The sequence below is a fragment of the Mchenga conophoros genome, linkage group LG23 (genome assembly GCF_057382185.1).
Source record: "Mchenga conophoros isolate Kocher_MC1m ecotype Shallow Benthic linkage group LG23, M_conophoros_male_GT1.1, whole genome shotgun sequence".
Classification (NCBI taxonomy): Eukaryota; Metazoa; Chordata; class Actinopteri; order Cichliformes; family Cichlidae; genus Mchenga; species Mchenga conophoros.
Window position 1 is genome coordinate 33,127,348 of NC_140547.1, and position 26,272 is coordinate 33,153,619.

The following is a 26,272-nucleotide window of genomic DNA, read 5'->3' on the forward strand; positions in this document are numbered from 1 at the left end:
ATATCTCTTACCCAAGCTATGGCTAGCAATCTGTATCCATGAACATATGGTGGATGTTTTTTTTTTTAAATATATATCTTAAGAACAATTGGCTGCTTTTATTAGCAGGTGTGCTGACAGCAGATGTAGCTAGTAGCTGTTTGCTAGGTCCCTACTATTGGAATTATCTAACAACTTGCTATGTGGCACAGACTATCAAGAACTCTGTCAGCATTAGCTGACAACTCAACATTCAGTCATCTCATCCAAATGTGATTACGTCAGGGTCTTAAAAAAAACAACATAAGCACAGCCAAATTGCTAATGTTGAAGCTTTCGTATGGGGAATCCAGAACCCCGCGGAAGACGTCACTGTGACTCCATCTGTTCAAATCTGCTCTTTGTGAGAGGCAGTGGGCTTAAGGGAAGGAGAGCAGGAGTTAGAGGAAGAGACGGGTTGCTTCAGACAGTGCATCACATTGACGTCAACAGCAAGAAGGACAGTTTTTTTCAAATAACACTACGGCTCTGGAAATTGGCATTTTGAAATTAGTGAAAGCAAAGAAAGATGAACAAATGGTTTTACCCGGTGGAAGAAACCACTATGATTGCACGGGGGTTCACCAAGTCTGTGTCAAACAGGGTCCTCCTCCCACTGCCGTCCAAGTTGGCTCTTTCAATCACATCAGGAGTAGAGTCAACCCAGAACATCAGCCGGCGTTTGACATCCACTGCCAAACCTTCTGGACTGACGAGATCTGCAGAAGCAAGAAGAACAGAGATCCAGACATCATAGAGGAGATATTGAAATCATTTAAGGCATTCCACAACAATCATTACAGGAACAAGCACCACACAACTGTGAAAGCTTACTTGTGTTAATGAGAACCTCAGGCTCAGCACCAGACACCATTGAAGCTCTGTTGATTGATCTCGCAGACAAATCTGTCCAATAGACTTGGTTTTCCTTGCAGTCATAGGCTATACCAACAACTATGGAACCCTGGAGACGCACACATAAATACAAGCTTCACAAGTGTTGACATACATCAGTTCACACAAGTGTACCTCAAAGATGAGAACTCACCTCCAACATTTTGGTCATGGTGTGAACCAACAACAAAACTCAAAGTTAGTTATAGATACTATGAACTATATGCTTTTCTTCTATTGTGGTCTCTCTTTCCCATCACCAAATTGGTCGAGACAGATAGCTGCCTCTCCCTAAGCCTGATCCTGCAAGAGGTCTCTTCCTGTTATAAAAGGAAGTTCTTCCTCCCCGCTGTCACCAAGTGCTTGCTTATTGGGGACTGCCTATTCCCTGGGGTTCTTTCTCTAATATTTTAGGTAGTTTTTCCTAAAGTATAAAGTGCCCTGAGAGGACTAGAAATAACTAAACAAAATAACTAAAACACCATATTTATATATCTGACAAATTTAAAACTTTCTACCCAAATATGTAATACTTTATATTTATATACATAATATTTATTATACTAGTCAGATATTTTCTATAATCAAGGTGCCGGGTATTTACAATGACATACAATTTGAAATACACGATGTGAAGTCAGTTTTTACTTATAATTCTAAGACATAATTCTGCTTAAGACATAATGCTGACAGTTTTTTTTCTTTCTTTCTTTTAAGTAGCAAACAAATTTATTACAAAAATTAACAAAGATTAAAAAAATAATTTTATAGAGTATGTGATCTACCCATTAATTTCTTACATGTAGAGCCAATAGTGTTTTGGATCGGCTTTCGTCTAGTCTGGTCCCGTTGAGAGGCAGCGCTCCTATTTTCTGGCCCTGAGCGTACAGCAGTGTGATGCCAGTGTTTATGGGAGGGGTGACATCTGGACGGGATGTTGGACGCACCGTAGGCGGTGGCACTGACGAGATGCCTGGGATGTAATTGGATGGATAAAAATGTTTGAGTCACAATTAGTGAAAGACAAAACTTATATAATACAGTACAATGACATATATCTTTGACGATTATTGCTTACATGCAGGTTTGACAGCATCATCTGATTTGGTTCCGGGAACCATGCGTCCATTCTGGTCCACACACCAACAGTAGTTGGTCTCCCCGTAACACTGGACTGGACTGGGATGGTGCAGGCAAACGGAAAAATCAGAAGACTTTTAAACAGCAATGCAATTATTTTTTCCTTGAGAACTTCCTTTGATGACTGCATATCTGCTGCTTACCTGAACTCTCCATCTGGCTCACACTGAGGTACATACTGCTGTGGGCCAGGTTTCCCACCATAGTGCTCAATCAAACTGGCTCTCCATCGCTCACACATGCTCTCAGGGCGTTCTGTTGGAGTCACTGCAACTAAGGGGAAGCCAAAAACCCCAAAACAACCCATCAGTACTTCCATTCATAAAGCTAAAGATAAATTACAAGTCAGATGATATTCTTCTGTAGTTCATCATTATTTATTCAATTGTATTCTCAGGATGTTCCCTACTTTGCTGAGTTTATACTACAGTGTTAGTTGGAAGCTAATGGTGAGGGGATGCTTCGTGTTTAAAGAGGCACACATATACACACATCGTACTTTTGTCAGAAATGTTTACCGCGTTCAAATCCCTTTAATGACTCGCTTTATTGGAGAGCATTAAAACTAAACCTCAGAGCATTTCTGGCTTCTACTTGTGTTTACGCTAGCCTCGCTCTCTCAGTGTCAATTTTGAATGTGAGACTTTGCTGTTTGTAGACTGAGAAGGAGAGGAGGACACAATTTGAAAGGGAACAGTTCTCTATTGCGAGATAAAGACAAACCAAAATATTAATGCAGTTAGCTTTTCCAGAAGTGTTTATTATAGTGGCAGTTAGCATGTTGCAATTTAGTCTTCTGGATCACTTGGTTTTGCTTCTATTTAATGTTCAGACTACCCACTAAATATGGTGGTTTGGAAAAGAGCAACAACTGGATGATCCATCAGTTCCATCTGCAGACTGGCAAACTACAGTAGGATGGCAATTATTATGAGTTATGTGGGAGCAGATAAAAGCAGATAGAAAAAAAAGTCTACAATTGAATTTGAACAAAAGAAATTTGTCAGTATGACTAAATCAGACAAATTGCCTGTGTGGGTCAGATATCTTCAGATCCTGAACCAAATGTGAGTGAGAAATGTTGTCATTATGAAATAATAAACCTCGTTTGCAGTTCATAGACTATATATTAAAGATGTACTTGTTTTGCAGCTACAACTTAGGCATTTTGTCTGTTGCATTCTTGGTGATTTAAAACTGGTTGTGAGAGGTGAGGGGGCTGGGGGTGAAGAAGTCTCACCTGGTCTGTCACAGTCTACAGGTGCTGCACCAGGTGGAGTCCTGGTTCCTGCTCTCTCCTCTCCTCTACTGTCCACACACCAACAATAACCAGTGGAGCCATGGCACTGAAATAAAGATGAGAAATACATTCCATTTTGGGGAATTCTGACCTTTATTTGATAAACAGTGAAGAGTTTTCAGACATGAAAGAAGGGAGGAACAGTGGTGGAAACCACGCAGCAAAGCTCCCTGAGTGAGAGTCGAACATAGACTGCTGTGTTGAGCTTTTCAGCATAAAGTTGCCTGCTCAACCACGTGAGCTAAACTAACACCAATAAAAAGGGTCTTAAGAAGAACAAAAAGAAATCACTGATAAAAGCCAAAGAAGAAACTGTAGTTATTCACTAAATAAATAAATAAAAAGTCAGAGTTTCACCTGCTGAGGTAGATACTGTCCTTCTGCATCACACTGTGGTTTGTAGACTCCAGTTATGGGATATCCATCAGCACTGGTGGTCTTTACGCTGTCTCTGTGGTGCTCACAGTGAGTTTTAAGATGCTCTGGTTGAACTGAATGAGAAAAAAGAAAAAAGGAAATTGATGCTTTGTTGTGCCAACAGGAAATAAATCTGAATAAAAACAATCTGAATGAAGTACGGGCCACTGGAATACCAACAGCACCCAGAGAGAACAACTGCTCCTGAAAGAAAAGGACTCCACTAAAACTTTAATATTTGTGGACGCTATTATTACTGCGTGTCACCCCTCCCAGGGTATGGGCCTCCAAAGGTACTGTAGATCTCCAGAGATTTCTGTCCTGGGCCATTATTTCTAGTTGGGTCCAGGTGTAGCCAATCTTTTTTGCTTCTGCCTCAAGGTCCTGTCGTCAGGTGTTTCTTGGGCGGCCTCTCTTTCACTTGCCTTGGGGATTCCACCTGAGAGCCTGCCTGGTGATGTTGGTTGGTATTTTGCATAAAGCGTGCCCTGCCAAGCACTAGGGCTGGGCCATATTATACCGTTTCACGGTAATACTGGTATAATGTTAGGCAACGATAAGAATATAAAATATCGCGATAGAATATGGGTAAAACACGCATGCGCAGTGCCTTTGTTTTCATACGCACATGGCCGAAAAAGCATGGCGGCAACGGAGAATGAGAAGGGGGAAAGCGGATCGTTGACTGAAACGGATGAACCAGAATTGGTTTGTAAAAATGGTGCACCTTCAGTGGTGTGGAACTGGTTTGGTGTTTGTCCGTAAGATACCCACCAAAGCACTATTTTTTGTAGAACATGCAAAGCGGGCCGTCGTTATTGCCGTATTTGTCGGACTAAGGTGCTCGTAAATCTGGGAGCAATCTGGGTCCAAAACTCCGTCCGCTTCAGGTCCCAAAGTCAAACGAACACTGTGGCACATTGAGAGTTAAAAACTGTCGAAATTATTTCACCTTTAATAAAATGATCAGCATTGCTGCTTTACCAGGTGTAACAATTAAGTTTAACATCCAGGCATCCATGAAAACAGAATTTATTACATTTAACAGAGTTAGAAGTTAGCAGGAAGTTTGAGGAAGTTAGGTAGCTAGCGAAACTAGCGAGCTAAGCATGATATAGCATGTTCTGACTGAGAGATTTCTGAAAAAATTTAAACGTACAGCTCTGCTATAACTTCCAACATAAATGAAGACAGGAAACTAAACAGCAGCGATGTTTGTAGGGTTACTGAAGTTGGGCTAGCTGGTATATAATGATACGCTACGCTAGCAACACAGCTATGTTAGCATAACATAAACCGTGAAGCTGGAGGATGAATGCTAACACTTTTCCACTCGATAAAAGTTAACGTGAGGGTTCCCGATGGTTAGAGACGAATGCAATCCCATGGCAGGATGCTGTAAACGGACCAAACTTCAGTCAGGAGAACAACTGAGATAATCCATCCACAATACGAGGTTAGTCATTAATATACTGCAACAACATGGGAATAGAGCAGCTGTGATAGAATACAGCATTAACGAATCAATGGTACAGAAGTGGAGGAAGCAAGCAGAATGAGTTGAATAAAGTTTGATTTATTTGACCGCTTTGTTTTGCTTCATGTGCCTTATAAACCCGTGCACCTTATGGTCCGAAGAATACGTATTTGACTTTTTTATTTGGCACACTGCAGTTTAATGTTGCAAAGCACCTCTTTTTAAACCTTTGTGGTGTCCTCGGGATTCCCATATGCTTGTTTGCCATTCACCTAGGGACCATTTGTGATCCGAGGACACCACATTACCTTTAGTGGACATTATACATGGTTATGCTCAGGATATGTCCGCCCATTTCTACTCGAAATACCCTTTGGTTAAACTTTCAGCAAGGAATTTGCATTTGCACTGTTAAACTTTTATATAGCTTTAATTCACATAAAAAACAGCTGCTTGTTTAAGTGAAAATAAATGGATGGGTTTTTTGCGCTAGTAAAGTTGTGGAATTGTATTTTGTATTTTTGTCTCGCATCAATTATATCGTCAGTTATATCATTATCGCAAATTTTCAAGTATATATCGTGATAAATATTTTTGGCCATATCGCCCTGCTCTACTCGGCACCATCTTCTCTGCCTGATTTCTTCCTTAGCAGCGAGTTGACAGGTTATTTCAATGTTACTGATTGTGTCTGGCCAGCGAATGTGGAGAATCCTTCTGAGACAGCTGTTGAGGAATGTCTGGATTTTTCTATTTGAGGTTTTATTTGTCTTCCAGGTTTCAGCCCCTTACAGCAGTACTGACTTCACGTTGGAGTTGAACAGTCGGATCTTGGTAGTCAGGGTCATCTCTCTGGATGCCCAAATGTTTTTGAGCTGGATGAAGGCGGCTCTTGCTTTTCCAATCCTTGTCTTGACATCTGCATCGGTTCCACCTAGTTAAGTAAAAGAGTGTATTTCCTCAGGGGACTTCCACTAAGGATGACTGGGTTGTTACTATTGGAGTTGATCCTAAGGATTTTGGTCTTCTCCTTGTTGATTGATGAGTCCAACCTGTGCTGATGTGGCTGCCAATATGCTGGTCTTTTCTTGGAGCTCCTCAAAGTGTTCAGACCATCTTTTCATCTGTTGCACTAGTTCTGTGATGGCCTTTCCCTCTTTGTCCTTGATGGGTCGTTCTGGCTTGCTGTACTTCCCAGACAATTTCTTGATTATTGCGTAAAGGTGTTTCATGTTACCATTGTATGCTGCCTGTTCTGCTTCAGCTCCCATTCCATCTATATAGACATTCTTGTCTTTCCTAATGCTCTTTGTCACTGCTCTGTGGGCTTCTGCCTATTCTGCTTGGGCCTTGGCTTTGTCTGCCCTAGTCCTGCTGTTGTTTATGTGGTGTATTCATAATTGTCTCTGGTACATTTGTTGTATGGGCAGTATGTGTTCACTGTTTGATTGTGTAATTACGTGTTACGCACTGGCAATGCATGCCGGTAGATGGTAATACAGGAAGTAAAAGAGATGGTCTTACCGCACACAGTGGTCCCGCGTACTTATTCAGATTCAGAGTAAGAATCACACATGGTGTCAGAAGTGCTGTGTGACTCGTAAGACTCCATACATCTGCCGAGTGTGAGGAGAAGGGGAAGGTGGAAACAAAATGCCGAATGACGACGTAGACGATCGTCCGAGGGCAGGAGTTAGCACCGCGGCTAGCACTCCCAGCGCTACGTTTAGCATCCAACCACCGGAGCCCTTTGATTTTTCCAAACCACACGAATGGACAAGATGGGTCCGTCGCTTCGAGAGATTCCGTCAGGCAAGTAATCTGTCTGCGAGCTCGGAGGAAAATCAAGTGAACACTCTCATATATTGTATGGGAGACGAAGCGGATGACGTCCTGAGAGGACTAAAGTTAAGTGATGTAGACCAACGGGACTATGCTAAAGTGAGAGATAGCTTCCACAACTTTTTCATTGTCAGGAAAAATGTTGTTTATGAGCGCGCACGTTTTAATATGCGCAAACAAGAGCCGAATGAGACTGTTGATGCATTCGTGACTGCCTTGCATGCATTAGCAGAGCACTGTAACTACGGACCGCTCCACGATGAGCTGATAAGAGACAGAATAGTAGTGGGCTTGGCCGACACGAGGCTGTCTGAGCGCATGCAGATGGAAAAAGACTTGGACTTGGATAAAGCTATAAATATGGCCAGGCAGTCAGAAGAAATCAAAAAGCAACAGTCAGCTTTGAGAAGTGAAACAAATGTAATGCATGTAAATGCGAAAACAGTTGACAGAGTGATACAAAAGCACGACAAAACACAACAGCAATATAGCAAGAGACAAAGTAACAAATGCTACAAGTGCGGAGGCTCTCCACATCAGAAACCTGAGTGCCCAGCAAATGATGCAAAATGTCATTTATGTGGAAAAAAAGGTCACTACCAGCGAGTCTGCAGACAAAGCAAGACAGTGCAAAGTATTGAGGAGGAAGAGGAGCAAGGTTTCTTCCTAGGCTCAGTTTCCAGTGACGGCCAGGCGTGGACAGCCAACATACAAGTGAAAGATGCAAAAATCACGTTCAAACTGGATACTGGAGCAGATGTGACTGTAATAGCTGACTCGGACTTATCAAAGATTTTTGCTAACGAACACAGACCAGTTCTCCAGCAGCCAGAAAAACCTTTGTTAGGCCCTGGAAAAACACCACTGGACGTTGCAGGTTTTACAAAGCTACAGCTCAACTACGGAGCGAAACAGACAACAGAGAAGGTCTATGTTGTAAGAAACCTGAGCACTCCACTGCTAGGCCTGCCCGCCATTACAGCTCTTGGCCTGCTGGTGCGAGTTGATGCGGTTTCAATGGACACTCTGAAGACTACTTACCCTAAACTTTGCAATGGTCTAGGGAAAGTGCAGCGGGCCTATCACATTAAACTCAAACCGAATGCTGTGCCGTACTCACTCAAAACTCCGCGAAGGCTTCCTCTGCCTCTGATGGGAAGGGTAAAAGAGGAACTCCAACGAATGGAAGAGCTTGGTGTCATTACCCGAGTTGAGGAACCAACGGATTGGTGTGCCGGCATGGTTGTTGTTCCAAAGAAAAACAGCCCTAGGCTAAGACTTTGCATAGACTTTACCGGACTAAATGAGTATGTGTGCAGGGAAAAATATGTGCTGCCATCGGTTGAACAAAGTCTCGGAATGCTCGCAGGAGCCAAAGTGTTTAGCAAACTGGATGCCAACATGGGCTTCTGGCAGATTCCCCTGTCCGATGAGTCTGCCAAACTCACCACCTTCATCACACCCTTTGGGCGGTTCCACTTTAACCGCCTACCGTTTGGGATCAACTCAGCGCCCGAACACTTTCAGCGCATGATGGCGGAGGTCATCGAGGGTCTCGAAGGAGTGGTGTGTCACATTGACGATGTGTTGGTGTGGGGACGTAACCATCAGGAGCACGATTCCCGTCTCCATGCTACACTGCAAAGACTGGAAAAAGCAGGCATAACGCTGAATGTTGAAAAATGCGAGCTCTCCCAGAGCAAGGTTGCTTTCTTGGGTCACATCATAGCGGATACAGGAATCAGTCCTGACCCGAAGAAAACGGAGGCAATTACAGAAATGACAGAGCCAACTAATGTGTCAGAGTTGCGCAGTTTTCTGGGCATGGTGAATCAAGTGGGCAAGTTCATCCCCCATTTAGCTGAAGCCCTGCGAGATCTTCTTTCCAAAAAGAACGCATGGTATTGGGGAACTGACCAAGTGAGAGCTTTCAAAACATTACGAGATGCCCTGACCTCACCCCCAGTGCTCGCAATGTATGACCCCAACAGAGACATTAAAGTATCAGCAGATGCTTCATCCTATGGTCTCGGAGGTGTTCTTTTGCAGCTGTGGGAAGAAGGATGGCGACCAGTGGCGTATGCATCGAGGTCCCTTTCTCCTACAGAACAACGATACGCACAAGTGGAAAAAGAGGCACTGGCATCTACATGGGCGTCTGAGCGTTTTCGTGATTTCCTGATTGGTAAACATTTTTGTCTTGAAACGGACCACAAACCTCTCGTTTCCTTACTGGGAGGACAAGCTCTGGATCTCTTGCCACCCAGGATCCAGTGATTCAGAATGAGACTCATGCGTTACTCGTACACTGTGCAGTACGCCCCAGGGAAATCGCTCTGGACAGCAGATACTTTGTCCCGCTCACCTCTGAAAAAACCAATGAACCTGTCAGACAAAGAGCTAATGGAAAGCACAGACATATATGTCGACAGTATTGTAGCAAACATGCCTGTCAGTTCATCATATATGCAAACACTGAAGGAACAACTGAAAAGCGACAGTGTGTGTGCTCGCGTCATGGACATGTGCACCGAAGGCTGGCCAGAACATGCAAAACAAGAGCCTTTACTGCGAAATTACTGGCCTGACCGAGCCACGCTCACTGTTGAAGACGGCCTTTTGTTAAAAGACACACGGCTTGTCATTCCTTCAGCAATGAGAAACGAGGTGCTGGAAAAACTACACGAAGGACATCAAGGTGTTGTAAAATGTAAAGCTCGTGCACGCCAAACAGTGTGGTGGCCCGGGCTGAGTCAACAAATCTCTGAGATGGTGCTCAAGTGCAAAACGTGTATTCAAGAAAGACACAATAACAGTGAGCCACTCATGCCAACAGAATACCCTGCCCGCCCATGGCAGAGAGTGGGCACAGATCTTTTCGAGCTGGGAGGGAAAACTTACCTTCTCGCTGTTGACTATCACTCTAGATTTGTTGAGATTGCTTTGTTAAACAGGACAAAATCAAACGATGTCATTACTCACCTGAAATCTTTCTTTGCCCGTCACGGCATCCCAGAGGTCCTCATGTCTGATAATGGACCACAGTATTCAGGTCAAATCTTTACAGACTTTGCAGCAGCATACGGCTTCAAACACATCACAAGCAGTCCCAAGTTTCCGCAAAGTAATGGAGAAGCAGAACGTGCTGTGCAGACTGTAAAAAAATCTTCTGAAAAAAGCAGCTGATCCTTATCTAGCTCTTCTTGCCTATAGAGCTACACCACTGCAGTCCGGATACAGCCCTGCAGAGCTTTTAATGGGCAGACGTCTGCGAACCACACTGCCGATGCTTCCATCGCAGCTGGAGCCCACACTGCCGGACAACGCACTGCTCGCTCGAAAGGAAAGGGAGAAGAGGATGATGGACATGGCAAACTTCAACAGGCGCCACCGCGCAAAACCTTTATGCAGCCTGTCCCCAGGAGAGCAAGTTTGGGTGACTGATGTCAAAACTACAGGCACTGTTATCCAAAATCACTCTACACCCCGATCATACACAGTGGAGTTACCACAAGGGACTGTGAGGCGTAATCGTGTGCATTTGATTCCTTTAAGTTCACCTGTGCATGAACCTGCTAATGTGCCTGTGTTGCAGAAGCCTCAAACACCCAGTGTGATCCCTGCTACACCTGTTAACACTGATGTGGTCAGAACCAAGTCAGGGAGGCCAATAGTTAAACCTAAAAAGTTAGATCTGTAAGAAAAAAAAAAAAGGTTGTTGTTATGTAACTGTGTTATAAGGGTTTTGTAGAGCACAGTAAAATAAAGCTAAAAAGAGTTGTTAAGAAAAGAAAAGAACAAGAAAACAAAAACAAAAGGTTAAAAATGTAATGCAGATTGTTTGCCAGATGTTCTTGTATGGCTTTGAAAAAGAGAAGTTCTGTCCTGAGAAAAGGAATATTCTGTTTTTGTTTAAAAGGGGAGATGTGGTGTATTCATAATTGTCTCTGGTACATTTGTTGTATGGGCAGTATGTGTTCACTGTTTGATTGTGTAATTACGTGTTACGCACTGGCAATGCATGCCGGTAGATGGTAATACAGGAAGTAAAAGAGATGGTCTTACCGCACACAGTGGTCCCGCGTACTTATTCAGATTCAGAGTAAGAATCACACAGTTTACTGCCACCTTCTTGTGTTTTCTCTCTTCTATCTTGCCCAAGGTCTCAGCTGTGATCCATTCTTTATGATGCTATTTCTTTATTCCGACCACTTCTTCACTGATTGTTCTCAGTGTCTTCTTTATGGTCTGCCAATTGGCCTGTATGCTGCTTTTCTCCTCTCCCTGGTGCAGCTAATTAAGCACCTTGATCTTGCTCTTGAACCGAACTCCTCCCTTTATCTTTACTCGACTGACATCATTCTTCGCTCTACGCCGTGTTGTTTTTGTCCAGTTCTTCTTTAACTTCAGCTGCATGTTGGCTACTACAAGATGGTGGTCAGATGCCACATCTGCTCCTCTTCTCACCCTAACACCCTGGAGAAAACTTCTAAACTTCTTGCTAATGCTGATGTGGTCAGTCTGGTTCTCTGTCACACTGTCCAGTGATACCCAGGTTCTTTTGTGGATCCACTTGTGCGGAAAAATGCTACCTCCGATGACCAGGTTGTTGAATGCACACAAATCAACTAATCTCTGCCCATTATCATTCATCACTCCCAGCCCATGTATCCCTATGATTTGTTCATATCCTGTGTTGTCAAACCCAATCTTGGGTTCACATTAAAATCTCCCATAAGGATAATGATGTCTCTGGTTCGGATTTGAACTCATCTGAGATTTTTATTAGATACACCTGTGGTACCAATCTGAAAATCCCATGTCGCCTTATTCTCGAGTTATTGCAGGGTGACAACAATACCCCACAACTTTTTAGGGCTGAGGGGTAATAAAACCAAACAAATGGAACTGATTACATAAATCTTTGGGGGGGAACAGTCTCACCTGGTCTGTCACAGTCTACAGGTGCTGCACCAGGTGGAGTCCTGGTTCCTGCTCTCTCCTCTCCTCTACTGTCCACACACCAACAATAACCAGTGGAGCCATGGCACTGAAATAAAGATGAGAAATACATTCCATTTTGGGGAATTCTGACCTTTATTTGATAAACAGTGAAGAGTTTTCAGACATGAAAGAAGGGAGGAACAGTGGTGGAAACCACGCAGCAAAGCTCCCTGAGTGAGAGTCGAACATAGACTGCTGTGTTGAGCTTTTCAGCATAAAGTTGCCTGCTCAACCACGTGAGCTAAACTAACACCAATAAAAAGGGTCTTAAGAAGAACAAAAAGAAATCACTGATAAAAGCCAAAGAAGAAACTGTAGTTATTCACTAAATAAATAAAAAGTCAGAGTTTCACCTGCTGAGGTAGATACTGTCCTTCTGCATCACACTGTGGTTTGTAGACTCCAGTTATAGGATATCCATCAGCACTGGTGGTCTTTACGCTGTCTCTGTGGTGCTCACAGTGAGTTTTAGCACGCTCCGGTAGACCTGAAGGCAAAAATAAAAATAATCACATATAAGCTGTGCTGTGTCAACATGAAATCAACCTGCGTAAAACAATCTGAATGAAGAAGTCTCACCTGGTCTGTCACAGTCTACAGGTGCTGCACCAGGTGGAGTCCTGGTTCCTGCTCTCTCCTCTCCTCTACTGTCCACACACCAACAATAGCCAGTGGAGCCATGGCACTGAAATAAAGATGAGAAATACATTCCACTTTGGGGCATTTTGAACTTTATTTGATAAACAGTGAAGAGTTTTCAGACATGAAAGAAGGGAGGAACAGTGGCAGAAGAAACTGTAGTTATTCACTAAATAAATAAATAAAAAGTCACAGTTTCACCTGCTGAGATAGATACTGTCCTTCTGCATCACACTGTGGTACATAGGCTCCAACTATAGGATATCCATCAGCACTGGTGGTCTTTACGCTGTCTCTGTGGTGCTCACAGTGAGTTTTAACATGCTCTGGTTGATCTGAAAGAGAAACAAAGCACATCTAAACCTTCCTGTGTCAACTCCAAATAAACCTGTAAAATACTGGTGGCCGCCAGTACTACCCCTCAGCTTCATAGTAGCTGCACCTGCATGCATCAATGTCAAAATCCTTGTTCACAAATAAGAGTTTTAGAAAACTTGACCTCTGACCTTTAGGTCAAGGTCACTGAGATTTGAACTCATCTGAGATTTTTATTAGATACACCTGTGGTACCAATCTGAAAATCCCATGTCGCCTTATTCTCGAGTTATTGCAGGGTGACAACAATACCCCACAACTTTTTAGGGCTGAGGGGTAATAAAACTAATCTGAATGAAGTACAGGACACTAGAATAAGAGTCTCACCTGGTCTGTCACAGTCTACAGGTGCTGCACCAGGTGGAGTCCTGGTTCCTGCTCTCTCCTCTCCTCTACTGTCCACACACCAACAATAACCAGTGGAGCCATGGCACTGAAATAAAGATGAGAAACACATTATTTAGAAGAACAAAATTAAGTTTTAGATGAAAGCCCAAAGCCAAACTGTACTAATTGGAGTTTCACCTGCTGAGGTAGATACTGTCCTTCTGCATCACACTGTGGTTTGTAGACTCCAGTTATAGGATATCCATCAGCACTGGTGGTCTTTACGCTGTCTCTGTGGTGCTCACAGCGAGTTTTAAGACGCTCCGGTCGATCTGAATGAGAAAAAAACACAAAGACAGAAAATTTAGGAAAAACAACACACAAACCAGAAAAAAGCATAAATTCATGAGTTGCAAGAGACAGTCTGTCAACATCAGAAGTTTCTGACTGGCAAAGACACCTGTTTGGAAAGTCAAGGGTGAACAGTTCAATTCCACCTGAAATCACAAAGCCCCTCTGGGGTTAAGGCACAAAGAGCTTCTAGTGTAAAGCTATGAACCATATCAAAACCCCTTGTCAGCAGGGACATATATTAGCCCTCGACACAACCCCTTCATGGTTAAAATCAGACTGAATTGGAGTCTTTGCCTTTAAACCAAAGGCATCTTTTGCAAAGGCACTGGTTGACTAGATTTAGCCCAGAATACAATATCCATGGAGTGCTACTGACCTTCCTGCTGAGAGCAGTAGAAACCATTCCCAAAAAACCCCAGCTGACACTGACACTGGAAAGATCCCAGTCCATTAATACATCTGGCATTGATGTGACATGGAGAAGAGCTGCACTCATCTATATCTGAAAAAAAGAAAAAAACAAAAGGAGAGAAAGGAGTCAAAAACCACAACTGGACTGGAAACTGCACTACCAATACAACTAAACACTCACACAAAAAATACTACCTGGCTGCTTAATAGATGTTATTTATTTCAGTGGTGATTTATCAGTAGTGTGATTATCTAAATGTAAAGTATTATACTTAGTTTTATTTTTTATTTTTTTGGGGGGGCTCAAAGAAAGTTCATCAAAAGTTCACACTTTTACGTGAAAGGAGGACATGTATGCGCGCACACATTCACAGACAGACACACAAACACACACACAGCCAGGACCTTGCTCCTCCACACATTCCAAAGCAACAAACACATTGTGCCATTGCTCCATTTGTCTTTCCCTTAACCCCCACCCGCCCTGTTTAATCTCACCCTGTCGTTCTCACATTAGTTCTGTTCTCACATTTCTCATCTATCCTCCCCTCTGCCTGTGTTTTCTAGCTTTTTGCAGCTGTGGATGAAGAAATGTTGTAGCTCTGCTTGGACAAACAAGTGAACCTTTTCCAAATATTCAACTCATTTTGGAACTTGGAGGACAAAATGCTCCGAGAATACTTCTCAGGGGGACAGTTAGTCCAGCTGACAATGGATAAAATGCAACAAAGGCAGAATGATGTGTTTGCCACAAAAAATATGTGTGCACATATTTGGTTAAAATTTGCATTTGCATCAAAGGTACGGTATGTGAAAGCAGACAGGATGCCACAGCTTAAAAAGTCAGCAGAAACCAGCACATTTCTAAGCAGAGATTGATCAAACTGACACGGTGTTATGGCTTTCAGTTGATTTCTTTGCACACAGGGGATATTCTTAAGTGGGATTTCTGAAATGCTAAACATTCGGTTTAGTTGAAATTAACTGTCTGTTTGCTGAAGCTAATCATCAGCCCTCCACCACCGTCATCATCATCATCAACCGAGGGACTGGATCCTCTCTAGAGAAGCAACTGAATAACACCGAGCGCCACAACACCAGTCACCTGGCTAGCCAGCTGACAAATAGTGAAAATTTTCAAAATAAGAGCTCATAAGAAAGGGTTTTCCAACAATAAACTGATGATAGATGATGCAACACATGTCAGTTCTTATGCAGAACAACTGAAAATGTTCACACTTGTTGCTGATGATGTGATTAAACTGATAGGAGGCAGTTCAGAATGTGCAGGCTGCAAGTGTCGCAAGGAAGTTGATATCAGCCCTTAACGTAAACAATCTGGGAGACAAAAGACGAAGAATGCATGCAAGAGATAGCAAAAGAGGTGGACGAGAAGTAAAAGAACATAGAAAAGAAGCACAACATTTTTGGCTTCTAATGAAATTATTGGATACAGTTCCATTGATTGATGTCAAGTCATTCATGTTTCCCTCAGAGCGACCCGTAATAACTGATGAGATCTACTGACTTTGCAAAAAAATTTCCTCTCACATTTTATACAGATGTTTTGTGCATTTCTTGAAGGAATTTCCAAACTCACCAACACAGGTACGCCCATCGTAGCCAAATTCGTAGCCCCTCTGGCAGTGACAGCGGTGACTCCCAGGCAGGTTCACACACTCAGAATTATCCCCACATGTGCCCAAACCCTCAGCGCACTCATCTATGTCTGCAGAGAGGGAGACAAAAAAATTTGCTTTTCTTTAAATTTACAAGTCTGTAAATCAGGAATTCCTTGTCAACACATGTAAAAGCTGTAATTAGGGCTCATTACTGGTGCTTTTACTGTATAAAAAGAAAAAGCAAGGTTTCATAGGACTCTGTGCAGTCTAGTAGTACACCCTTAACAGCTTCTAAAGAATTAAGAGGGTAAATAACAGGCAGGTGCTTCCCTTGATTAAGCGATCATCACCAAGTTTGAGCACCTCTAGAAAAGCAGGGGTTTTGGCAGTTTGCTGTTCTGACACATCCAGGTGTGTGCTAACACGATGCCACAATCTTCCAAGAAGCAAATGTCTAAGGTCAGTACAACTGACGAGCTACAACTCAGACTCTACAGACCTCAGTTAGCATGTTAAATATTAAAGGTTGGTGGAGGAGTGATGATTCAGGGTTAATTTGCAGGACCTGGGGACTTTGTAGCCATTAAGTCGACCAGGATCTTCTCTGCATACCAAAGTATTCTAGACAAATGTCAGGCCATCTGTCTTACAGCTGAAGCTTGGACATACATTGGCTATGCAAAAGGATAAGGATCTCAAGCGTGCCAACAAATCTAAAACAGAAATGCTGAAAAAGAAAAGAATCAAGGTGTTGCATCAAACCATTCGAAGTCCAGATCTTTACCCGATTAATATGTGTGGAGGGACATTAAGAGAACTGTGCATGAACGAATGCCTGCAAACTTCAATGACCTGAAGTGACACTGCAAAGAATAATGAGCCAAAACTCCTCCACAACAACGTGAAATAATGATAAGTCGTAAAGAAAACAATTACTTCAAGTTATTGCTGCTAAACTGAGAAATGGTGGCGAGTCTTGTGCACATTTTTTTTCCTCACATGAATGTAAAATGCATTGTGTAATACAACATGGAGATCATCTGAGCAGAAAGGCGCACTGAGGCCCATCCATGAGAATTTAGGATGAGCCTGGGGCTTTCTTTGCTGTCAGCAGCGAAAAAGACCTGCTGCTGGGCTAATGACAGACCACACACCAGCTTGAAGTCCTGAAGGCCCTTTTAACTTGAAAATTAACCTTGAAGAGACGAATGGAGAGGAAGGATGAAGAAAAGAAAAGAAAAGAAAAGAAAAGAGTGATTACAGACGATTCTGCTCAACCAACCTGTACTTGACCCCTCTACACTGGCTGGACAGATGTTGATAAAACACAGAAACACTGTCTTGGACTTCGACATTTTGTATGCGACAGAAAACGCTAGACTAAACAAAGGCAGAGGAAGCACTCTGAAATGTACATAAACCATCTCATTGCTGCACAGTATATCCACAGAAGAATTCACTCTACGTGCTTGTTCACAGAAGGACCGACACAGACACAGATAGATACCGTAACAGTTGTGCCCATCTCCTGTATAACCAGTAGCACACTGGCACTGGAAAGCCAGGTCCTCTAACGGGATGCACTGGGCTGTGGTGTCACAGTCGTGGGTCCCGGCATAGCAAGGGTTGTGCAGCTCAGGGCCTGGAGCTTCCATTTCATGAGGGAAGAAAAAGAAAGGATTGTGTTTTTAATCACAGTGGATGCAACTTAACAGTGACCGAGAGTGACAGTGAAAAATTACTCTAAGATTCCTAACAGTGCTGCTGGAGAGAGAGGATCCGTTTGGACACCAGGTGTCTATGATTTTTAGGGTCAAGTACAATAACTCAGTTTTGTCTGAATTTAGAAACAGGTCATCCAGATCTTTATGTCTTTTATTCATACCTACAGTCTAACTAGTTGGTATTTGTCATCTGGTTTCATGGATAGATAAGCTGGGTATCATCTGCATAGCAGAGAAAATGTATGCTATTCCTTCTAATAATACTGGCTAAGGATAGCATGTATAATGTAAATAGAATTGGCTCTTGCAAGGAATCCTGTGGAATAATTAACCTTAGTGTGTGAAGAGGACTTCCCATTTACACAAATAAGTAAGCTTAAGTACTTTTTATATGCTAACTTTCATATAACTCCCTGTAACCAGTGTCTAATATAATTTCCTTATTTAATATAATATATATACTTCTGCCATGGTGGATTTTTCATGTTCAAAGTTTCATTTGAGGTCAGCCTTAAAAATAATTAAATATTTCTTCTATTTCAGACGTTATTTTGTCTTACACTGGCTCTGTATGATGACAAAGAGAGACCATATCCCTGTTATAGTCATCTCAGTCAAATTGTTTTGGCTATGGTTACAGAAGCCCCACCCACTTGCTGGTAAAACCTTCTGTTTAGGAGTAGCAGCCAATCAGATGAAAGATGGCCTAAAGAGCCAAAAGCAGGTAAAATGGCTTGTTTCAGGTAACCTGATGGAACTCATGCAAAGCTACTCTATTAGAAAAAATTGCTTGTGTACTGTCAGTAATGTCCATTTGATTTCATTTTCATTTTCTAGTCTTTCAAAGCACATTAAAAGTGGCACCTTCAACAAATGTTAAAAAAGAAAGAATTTAAAGAAGCAGACAATAACATTAACAGACATTAGAATCTGAAAATAAACTGCATTAGACATAAAAGAGCAACATTGTTAAAGCTGGTGTGAGAAAATTCAACCAGACAACCACACAAAATCTGCTACACACCAAATATCCTGAACTCAGATCAACTGAGGTCTGGATTATTTAGTGAAACTTCAGTGATTAGGGCAATGATTACAGGGCAAGTTAACCAAACACACATGTAAAATCACTCCAGACAAACTCCCACAGGATGGACTCCTCTTAGGAAGCAACTCCCTTCATGTTCTCTATGTTCAACATATGGACAAGCTTAGACGCATATGGGGGGGTAGACACATGGACAGAGGGATGAGTGAGCGGATGTGAGTTCAGGGTTTCTTCATACTGCTGCGTGGCTCAGACACACAATTTCAAAAACAAACCTCAGACGAATTTTGAGAAAATCAGAAATATAAACAAAAGAGCAAAGAAAACCATGGGGGAAAAAATAGAAATGTTAAAGATGAATAAATATGCTTAAAGTTCAAATTTGCTCTGTACAGCAGGATACAGCAATGATCCTGTTATAAGAATGCTCCAACTCTTATTTTTTTGTATTATTATAACTTTAACATTAAGCAATATTATAGTGTCGTTAAAACAAGTCTCAGCATCTTTGATCGATAACTTTGGTCTCGTGTCATGTAAAAATATTATCTAATGTAAAATACCCCACACTGCTCAGGCATTCTTTAAATATTCCTTCTACCCACACAATTTAAATATTGGCCCAAATATGGAATTTAGATTCGGCTCAAACACAAACCTTCAGTGTCTGCATGGTTTCGCTTTTATTTCAAGGACATCTATAGTTAGTCGGCTCCAGTTGGCTGGGATGTAAAATATTCTCAGTTATGCACATGAACACATCTGTTATAATATCTGTTTTTAATAATCTTAGAGTGTTTCATGCTGGACTTTTGCTTTACTGTCAGCTTCATCATATGCCATAAACAACAACACACTTGCACATAAACAAAAACAAACATACACACACGCAGCTTGTTTTCATCTCCTGAGGCCAGAGAGCAATTTTGGCTCATTATCAGAGAGAGAGAGAGAGAGAGAGAGAGAGAGAGAGAGACCCTGCAAAGTCTGAATGTGGCGGTAAAAAAGGGGAGATGAGAGGGTGAGATACACATGGACTGTAGAAAAGGCTGAGGGATAATTAAAGAGAGAGAGAATGGGAGAAGCACGCACGCACACACACACACACACACACATCATCATCATCATCATCATCATCAAAGTGGTGAGTGCAGTTTCCCACCTGTTGCTTTTCAAAAATCTCCTCCACACACGCATAAACACGTAGACACAAACAAACTGGGTTTATGCACTGGACACTTAAAGTCCAGCAACACTAAATCATCTGAACGCACTGAAAGCTGGATTTAAGTGGTTTATCGGGCTAAAAAAAAAAAAAACCCGGCACAGCTAAGGAGAAAACTACCCAAATGAATCCATAGTGGTGTCAACAGTTAGCTAAAGTGAGGCTGCAAATAAAAAACTAACTGCAGGCATGGTGCTTAAAACATGGGGGCAATTAACATGTAGTTCTTTTAAAATATGCAGCTTTGGCTTTTGCACTACGGGGAATGTACAACAGGGGCCCGAGTCTCATTAACAGACTCAGACTCTTTAAAATGACGAGATGTTTGTTCAAAGCAAAATCCAGATAAGTAAGATAAATATGAATCACTTTAGGTCTAAAATGCTAAATTGGCCACAGGTGTGAATGCGGGAGTGAGTGTGAGTGCAAATGATTGTCTGTCTCTGTATGTTAGCCCTGCGACAGACTGGCGACCTGTCCAGGGTGTACCCCGCCTCTCGCCCCATGACAGCTGAGATAGGTTTCAGCGCCCTGCGCGACCCTGAAAAGGATAAGCGGAAGCGAATGGATGGATGAATCATTTTAGCGGCACCGTGGCACGGTGGGGTCTTTCTGTGCGGAGTTTACATGTTCTCCCCATGTTGCGTGGGTTCTCCCCGGTTGCTCCGGCTTCCTTCCACAGTCCAAAGACATGCAGTTAGTGGGGATAGGAAAACACTAAATTGCCTATGGGTGTGAATGTGAGTGCGAATGGTTGTCTTTGTCTATCTGTTAGCCCTGAGACAGACTGGTGACCTGTCCAGGATGTACCCTGCCTCTCACCCTAAGACAGCTGGGATAGGCTCCAGATGGATGAATAATTTCAAATATTTACTTCAAAACTATTTACTCCAATACTTTAAATAACAGGTGGCTACATTAGATTCAATTAAATCATTGAAAATAGGGGGCCCTCAATAAACTATACCACAACTAGTTAATTTGCAGTTTAATAAAGCGTATGACAGGTTTACCTGTCAGTTCAGCGTCTTTTCTTCCACAATTCTCATGACATCACTAGTCAGCTATTCTACCTGGCAACCCCCATTCAAGACACCCCCCACTCCACAGCACATATGTATGCCCTCTGTGTGACAGGCTCATACTTAACCCATGTTTACAAAATCCCTTATCCCCAAAAGCTCTTCCAGCTGTGGTCTGGGTGGATCATTGTGTGTGAGCATGTGCATGTGTGAGATATGTCATCATAACGTTTTTAATCAGCGTGCTGACGTCTCAATGACAGATTCCTGGTCTGAATCCAAAAACAAGGTGGTGGTGTCTGTCTCAAATTCTTTTTCAGACTTCTTTTTCCCGTCATCTTACAAGGTCACGTATCCAACTGTCACTATCTGCTTTTCAGCAGACAAAGTGGGTAAAGACAGCACAACTGCTGCATGTTGACAGAAAAAGAACACAACACATGTTCTGTCCTGTATTTATATATCTATGAACATTTTTTCTTCCATTATTTTAAGGAGAGCAGATGAAGGTAATGGACATAAAAATTAAAAACAACGCGGGAAAAATTGTTGAAAAACTTTTCATCTAATGTAACATAATTCATCTAAAAGGATCTTTTCTTTGGCTTAGCAAGCCACAAAGACCTCTGTGATTCTCAAAGTGCTTGATTTACCATTCACTTGGGTGCAGTAAAGCTTTAACAACGATAAAACTGTAAATAGAAAAGATAACATCAAATATGCCTGTCAACCACACACACTCCCCAAACACATTCAAATCCAACCCATACCTTGGATATCACTGGACCTAACTGCCTACAGTTACTATTCTGTGACCAACGCAGCGAAAAGTAGCTAGCAGCTAATTTCAGGTTTACCTTCTGTAGATCATTGATTATTGAATCATTAAATGATTGCCAAGCAATATTTGTTTATGAGACCTGCCGTAACTGTGGTCCAATAGCATGGTGGCAGGAGTTTTGTTTTTCCGGTACTGGCATTGTGTTTTAACGCTGGGGTACGCATTAAAGTTTTACAGCGGACTAACATCCAGAGTGATCATTGGCTTGTCGCATCACATGAGAATGCTACACCTTCTATTAGTAAAACTATATTAATGTCCATTCCATCCATCCATTCGCTTCCGCTTATCCTTTTCAGGGTCGCGGGGGGCGCTGGAGCCTATCCCAGCTGTCATAGGGCGAAAGGCGGGGTACACCCTGGACAGGTCGCCAGTCTGTCGCAGGGCCAACACATAGGGACAGACAAGCATTCACACTCACATTCACACCTAGTGGCAATTTGGATTATCCAATTAACCTATCCCCACAAGCTGCATGTCTTTGGACGGTGGGAGGGAACCCACGCAAACACAGGGAGATCATTCAATTCATTTCAATTCAATTCAATTCAATTTATATAGAACCAAATCACAAAAACAGTTGCCTCAAGAGGCTTTGTATTCTAAGGTAAAGACCCTAAAATACTACAGAGAAAACCCCAACAATCAGATAACCCCACTCTCTTTTAACAGAAAGCAGATGTCTTTGATTTGTCTTCCTCCCCTCACCCCCAACCGGTGGTAGCAACGTCTGCCCCTCCCTAAATTTCTGGTTCTGCCAGAGGTTTCTTCCTGTTAAAAGGAAGTTTTTCTTCCCACTTTCTCCAAAGCCTTAGCTAATAGGGGGTTATCTTATTGTTGGAGGTTTCCTCTCTAAATTTTTAGGGTCTTTATCTTACAATATAAAGCCCCTTAAGGCAACTGTTGTTGTGATTTGACATTACGAATAAAATCTAATTAAAATGAATTGAAGAAAACTCCAGCACAGCCAGGCTCATGGAGGTACAGCCATCTGTTGTGACTGGTTGGGGAGGGGTAAGAAAGGAAGACTGAACCAAAGAGACAATGTGGAAGTCAGCCAGAGATTAACAGTAACTAATGATGAAATACAATGCTGTGTTCCAAAAGGTTGATTCTGTTCATCTGGAGGTAGCGTTTTCAGTGGGAGAAACGTTTCGTCACCCATCCAAGTGACTTCTTCAGTCTCAGCTGACTGCAGGTTTCCCCAATCTTATAAACAGCACATTTGCATAATGACTGAAACCAGCCCACTGAAGGAACAATGGGCTGTGAGGTCAGTTCCTTGATCATTAGATTAAGGTGAAGAAGAAGAAGAAATGCTCAGTGCACCATGGGAAACCCCCAGCAGCCTAAGTCTATTGGGACGTACCAAGGGAGGGTTCAGTGTCACCTGTCATCCAATCCTTACTATAAGCTTCATCAAAAGGGAAAGTTTTGAGCCTAATCTTAAATCTAGAATAAAGGTCGTCTATCTCCCAATTCCAAAGTGGGAGCTGGTTCCACAGAAGAGAGGTACTTTTAAATACCCTCCTTCCCATCCTGGAGAGGCCATCCACAGTTTCTCAGCTGAGAACCAGAGACTCAGACTCTGAGCTGCTAATTGTCAGCCACTTCACACAAGTGGATCCAGTGTGAAAGTGAGTTTACTAAAACTCATATCCTCTGCCTCTTCATGGCTCCTAAAAAATTCTGTCCATAAAAGTTGTAAACATAGTCAGTTGTACCAATAATACTTTAATAATTATAATAATTACTAAGTAGTATTCCAAGCACATTACTTTTTTATTCCTAGGTTGCAGACGATAAGGCAGAACACAAACTTGGGGGCAAATTCCACAGAACCAGTTCTGGTTTGGTGGTTTTGGCTTGTGCTCTGGAAACAGAAGGTGCTTTTAAACAGTAAGGCAAATCTTTTTTTTCAACACTCTGAGATTTTTTTCCCCACTCATGCTAAGTTCTCATTAAATTCTGTTGGCCTATCTACAGTTTTCACTCCTTGACCAGCTCTTTTCGTTAACTGTGTTAACACATGTCTGGATTCATCTGCAGCTGAATTCGTTAAAATCCTTAAAGACAGCTGTGACAGCTGTGACGTAAACTGTGGTTCAAATTATCCTTAAAAGGGTCTGGTGTGTCTGCACCATGGTAGACACTGAAGTGAAAATGGAGACATTATGACAACATTTTCTATGGTTTCAATCTGTAAATCCACAGCATGTGTTCTTAAACCTGTGCTCTATCCAACTCTGTGCCATTGGTTTGGCTGAGGTTTCTGTGGCAACCCTGCAATAATTAATAGCTGAATGGTTAAAGGCTCTGGAAGAGAAGTCATGTTTCCAACACTGTAGGCGTTGACTGAAGCTGAAAGACTGAAGTTACAAAATATGTGGTACAACCATTCTCGGGACTAGTCTGGCTTGTGTTGTTGGTCCATCCAAGTTATAACATACAAAGAGCTGAAGTGAAAGCAAGTGTTAAAAATGATGGGACGTGTCCACTGCAGTCACTATCTGTGGTTTTCATTTTGTATTTTTTATTATTATCTTTGATGGAGTTTTGTGTGCTTCTCTCTTTCCTCTGGCGAACTCTGTTGCGGCTCCCTTTGCTGTTACGGCCCACTTGTCAACCAGTTAGCATTCGACAACAGACAGCTTGATCTGCATCCAGCAACATGCAGTTGGGGTTTTGGAAGACTGCACAGGAAGATGTTTGCGGTGGGTGAAAACCCCTCACCAGAAACTGTCCATATGGAATGCCATACGCAAACAGACACAACTGGTAGATCATAAAATACACATGACAGGGATGGTCTGAAATCCATTTAGCCATTAGAACCATAAGATTTGTTGATTTAAACTGTTGTGTTGTTGTTTGCTGTTTATGTGTCTAAATTTGTTGACTTGATTTTATAAGAACTTTGCATTACGTGTGGTCAGAGGCTTGACAAGTCGCAAATGTTCACTTTACTTCAGGTCAAGGCACTACTTGCTATGGTCGATTTAAGAAAACACTACCATGTTAAAACTCACACATTATATGAGTAAATATGTAGTATATACAGTAACTGGACCACCTGTGAATTGCTATTAAAGTGTGATCTCTGTAAACATAGTTTGTCTCACCTCTAACTGGGCTGATTTTGTTGGTGATGGCGTATCTCAGGATCCGCTCCTCCTTCACGAACATGACAAACACCCTCTCCATAAGGATCTGCAAAGTCTCTGGGGTGGCAGCTTGGTTGTTGTGTGGGCAGTCACGGTAGGTGATATTCTGTTTCAGCTGGAAAGAGAAGGACTCGGACCCTCGGTCTGCTGTAACCACTGAATACTCTCTAATAGAGGTGGAGGTTGCAACTGTAGAAAGAGAGATGGAGTCACTTTAAGCAACAAAAAGGGCAATCGAATGATGTATGCTGTTCAATCCTTGACTTTACCTGAGGGGTAGTACTGGTAAGTCTCTTTGAAGGGCTCCATGGTAACTTCAGCACCAGGAGGAAGGAAGGGCACACTGCCGCTGATTACAGTACCCACGGTTAGGTGGTTGTGGTCATCGAGGCCACGGGCCGTCTGAATAATTGACAAGCGCTGGTTCCCAGGGTAAAATACAACCTCTGCGTGACGACTGAACTCAGCACCTTGTAACACAAATAATCATCAATCTTTTATTTACTGGTTTATATATAACAAACATGCAGAAGCTACATTTCAGAAAAAGTGCAGTGTCTACAATAGTTACACACTAACACAACCACACAGCTGTTTCCCATTAGTGAGGGGAGGGGGAAGACTGATATCACATCACATCCCTGGAGACACTACATCTGGCTGGGAGACCAGAAACACACACATGCAAAGAAACAGACACACGATGTCCTTGCTATTAAGGAGTTCCCTCATGTCTCTCCAGAATGTCAAGAGTCAGGACGTACAAGGCAAAAAACTGTGCAAACATGTTTACCTGTCAGTTTGAATCCCGCTTGGCTATTCTGCAGCTCCAAAGCAAACAGCCATCCAAATAGCTCTCCAATGGGTGCAACTGGCATCAGTGCCCAGCCCACTGGTTCTGGTACCTGACCAAGAGGGATAATGTTTGCTAAGTTGACTAAGTTTACATAAAAGACATTAAGATGTTCATTTTTTTCAGAGGCTTTTTAACCAACATATTTCAATTTCCTTTACTTAAAAATGATTAAATCCAAGGTGGATTTGAAAAAATTGTGGTTGAAAAAAATTCGAATCGAATTCCCCCAATGGACACTATATCAGGTGTTTGTGCTGATATGCTGTGTTTGGTTTCCTCCTTATTTGGTGTTGTGCATTATAGCCAAACTTTAGTTTCATCCATCCAAAGAACATTGTTTCAGAAGTCTTGTGATTTGTTCAGATGCAAAGTGGAAAACCTAAGCTGTGCTGTCATGTTCTTAGAGGCTTCCTCCTGATAACACTTCAAAGCAAACCATACATGCACTTTTTTATTAAATAACGATGGTATCATGACATTAAACATTGATGGACTCAGACTCTACAGGCCTCAGCATGCCCATGTAGTTCTTGGTCTGACATTGGAATGAATTCACTGGGATTTCCATTATG

At 42.3% G+C, this 26,272-nt stretch overlaps 1 protein-coding gene across 1 annotated transcript in view; it reads right to left on the minus strand.

Moving 5' to 3' along the window:
* The window catches only part of nid2a (nidogen 2a (osteonidogen)), a 54,007-nt gene that overhangs the window by 5,190 nt on the left and 22,545 nt on the right, over nucleotides 1–26,272 (minus strand). The window contains exons 12-30 of the mRNA XM_085263696.1: nucleotides 25,638–25,749; nucleotides 25,114–25,314; nucleotides 24,803–25,033; nucleotides 17,328–17,468; nucleotides 15,799–15,927; nucleotides 14,164–14,289; nucleotides 13,632–13,765; nucleotides 13,434–13,539; nucleotides 12,933–13,066; nucleotides 12,672–12,777; nucleotides 12,446–12,579; nucleotides 12,033–12,138; nucleotides 3,710–3,843; nucleotides 3,293–3,398; nucleotides 2,196–2,325; nucleotides 1,991–2,091; nucleotides 1,713–1,885; nucleotides 853–982; nucleotides 566–737 (exon numbers count right to left, since the gene is read on the minus strand). Coding sequence (XP_085119822.1) covers nucleotides 566–737; nucleotides 853–982; nucleotides 1,713–1,885; nucleotides 1,991–2,091; nucleotides 2,196–2,325; nucleotides 3,293–3,398; nucleotides 3,710–3,843; nucleotides 12,033–12,138; nucleotides 12,446–12,579; nucleotides 12,672–12,777; nucleotides 12,933–13,066; nucleotides 13,434–13,539; nucleotides 13,632–13,765; nucleotides 14,164–14,289; nucleotides 15,799–15,927; nucleotides 17,328–17,468; nucleotides 24,803–25,033; nucleotides 25,114–25,314; nucleotides 25,638–25,749 — 2,606 coding nt within the window. The remainder of the gene's footprint in view (nucleotides 1–565; nucleotides 738–852; nucleotides 983–1,712; nucleotides 1,886–1,990; nucleotides 2,092–2,195; nucleotides 2,326–3,292; nucleotides 3,399–3,709; nucleotides 3,844–12,032; nucleotides 12,139–12,445; nucleotides 12,580–12,671; nucleotides 12,778–12,932; nucleotides 13,067–13,433; nucleotides 13,540–13,631; nucleotides 13,766–14,163; nucleotides 14,290–15,798; nucleotides 15,928–17,327; nucleotides 17,469–24,802; nucleotides 25,034–25,113; nucleotides 25,315–25,637; nucleotides 25,750–26,272) is intronic.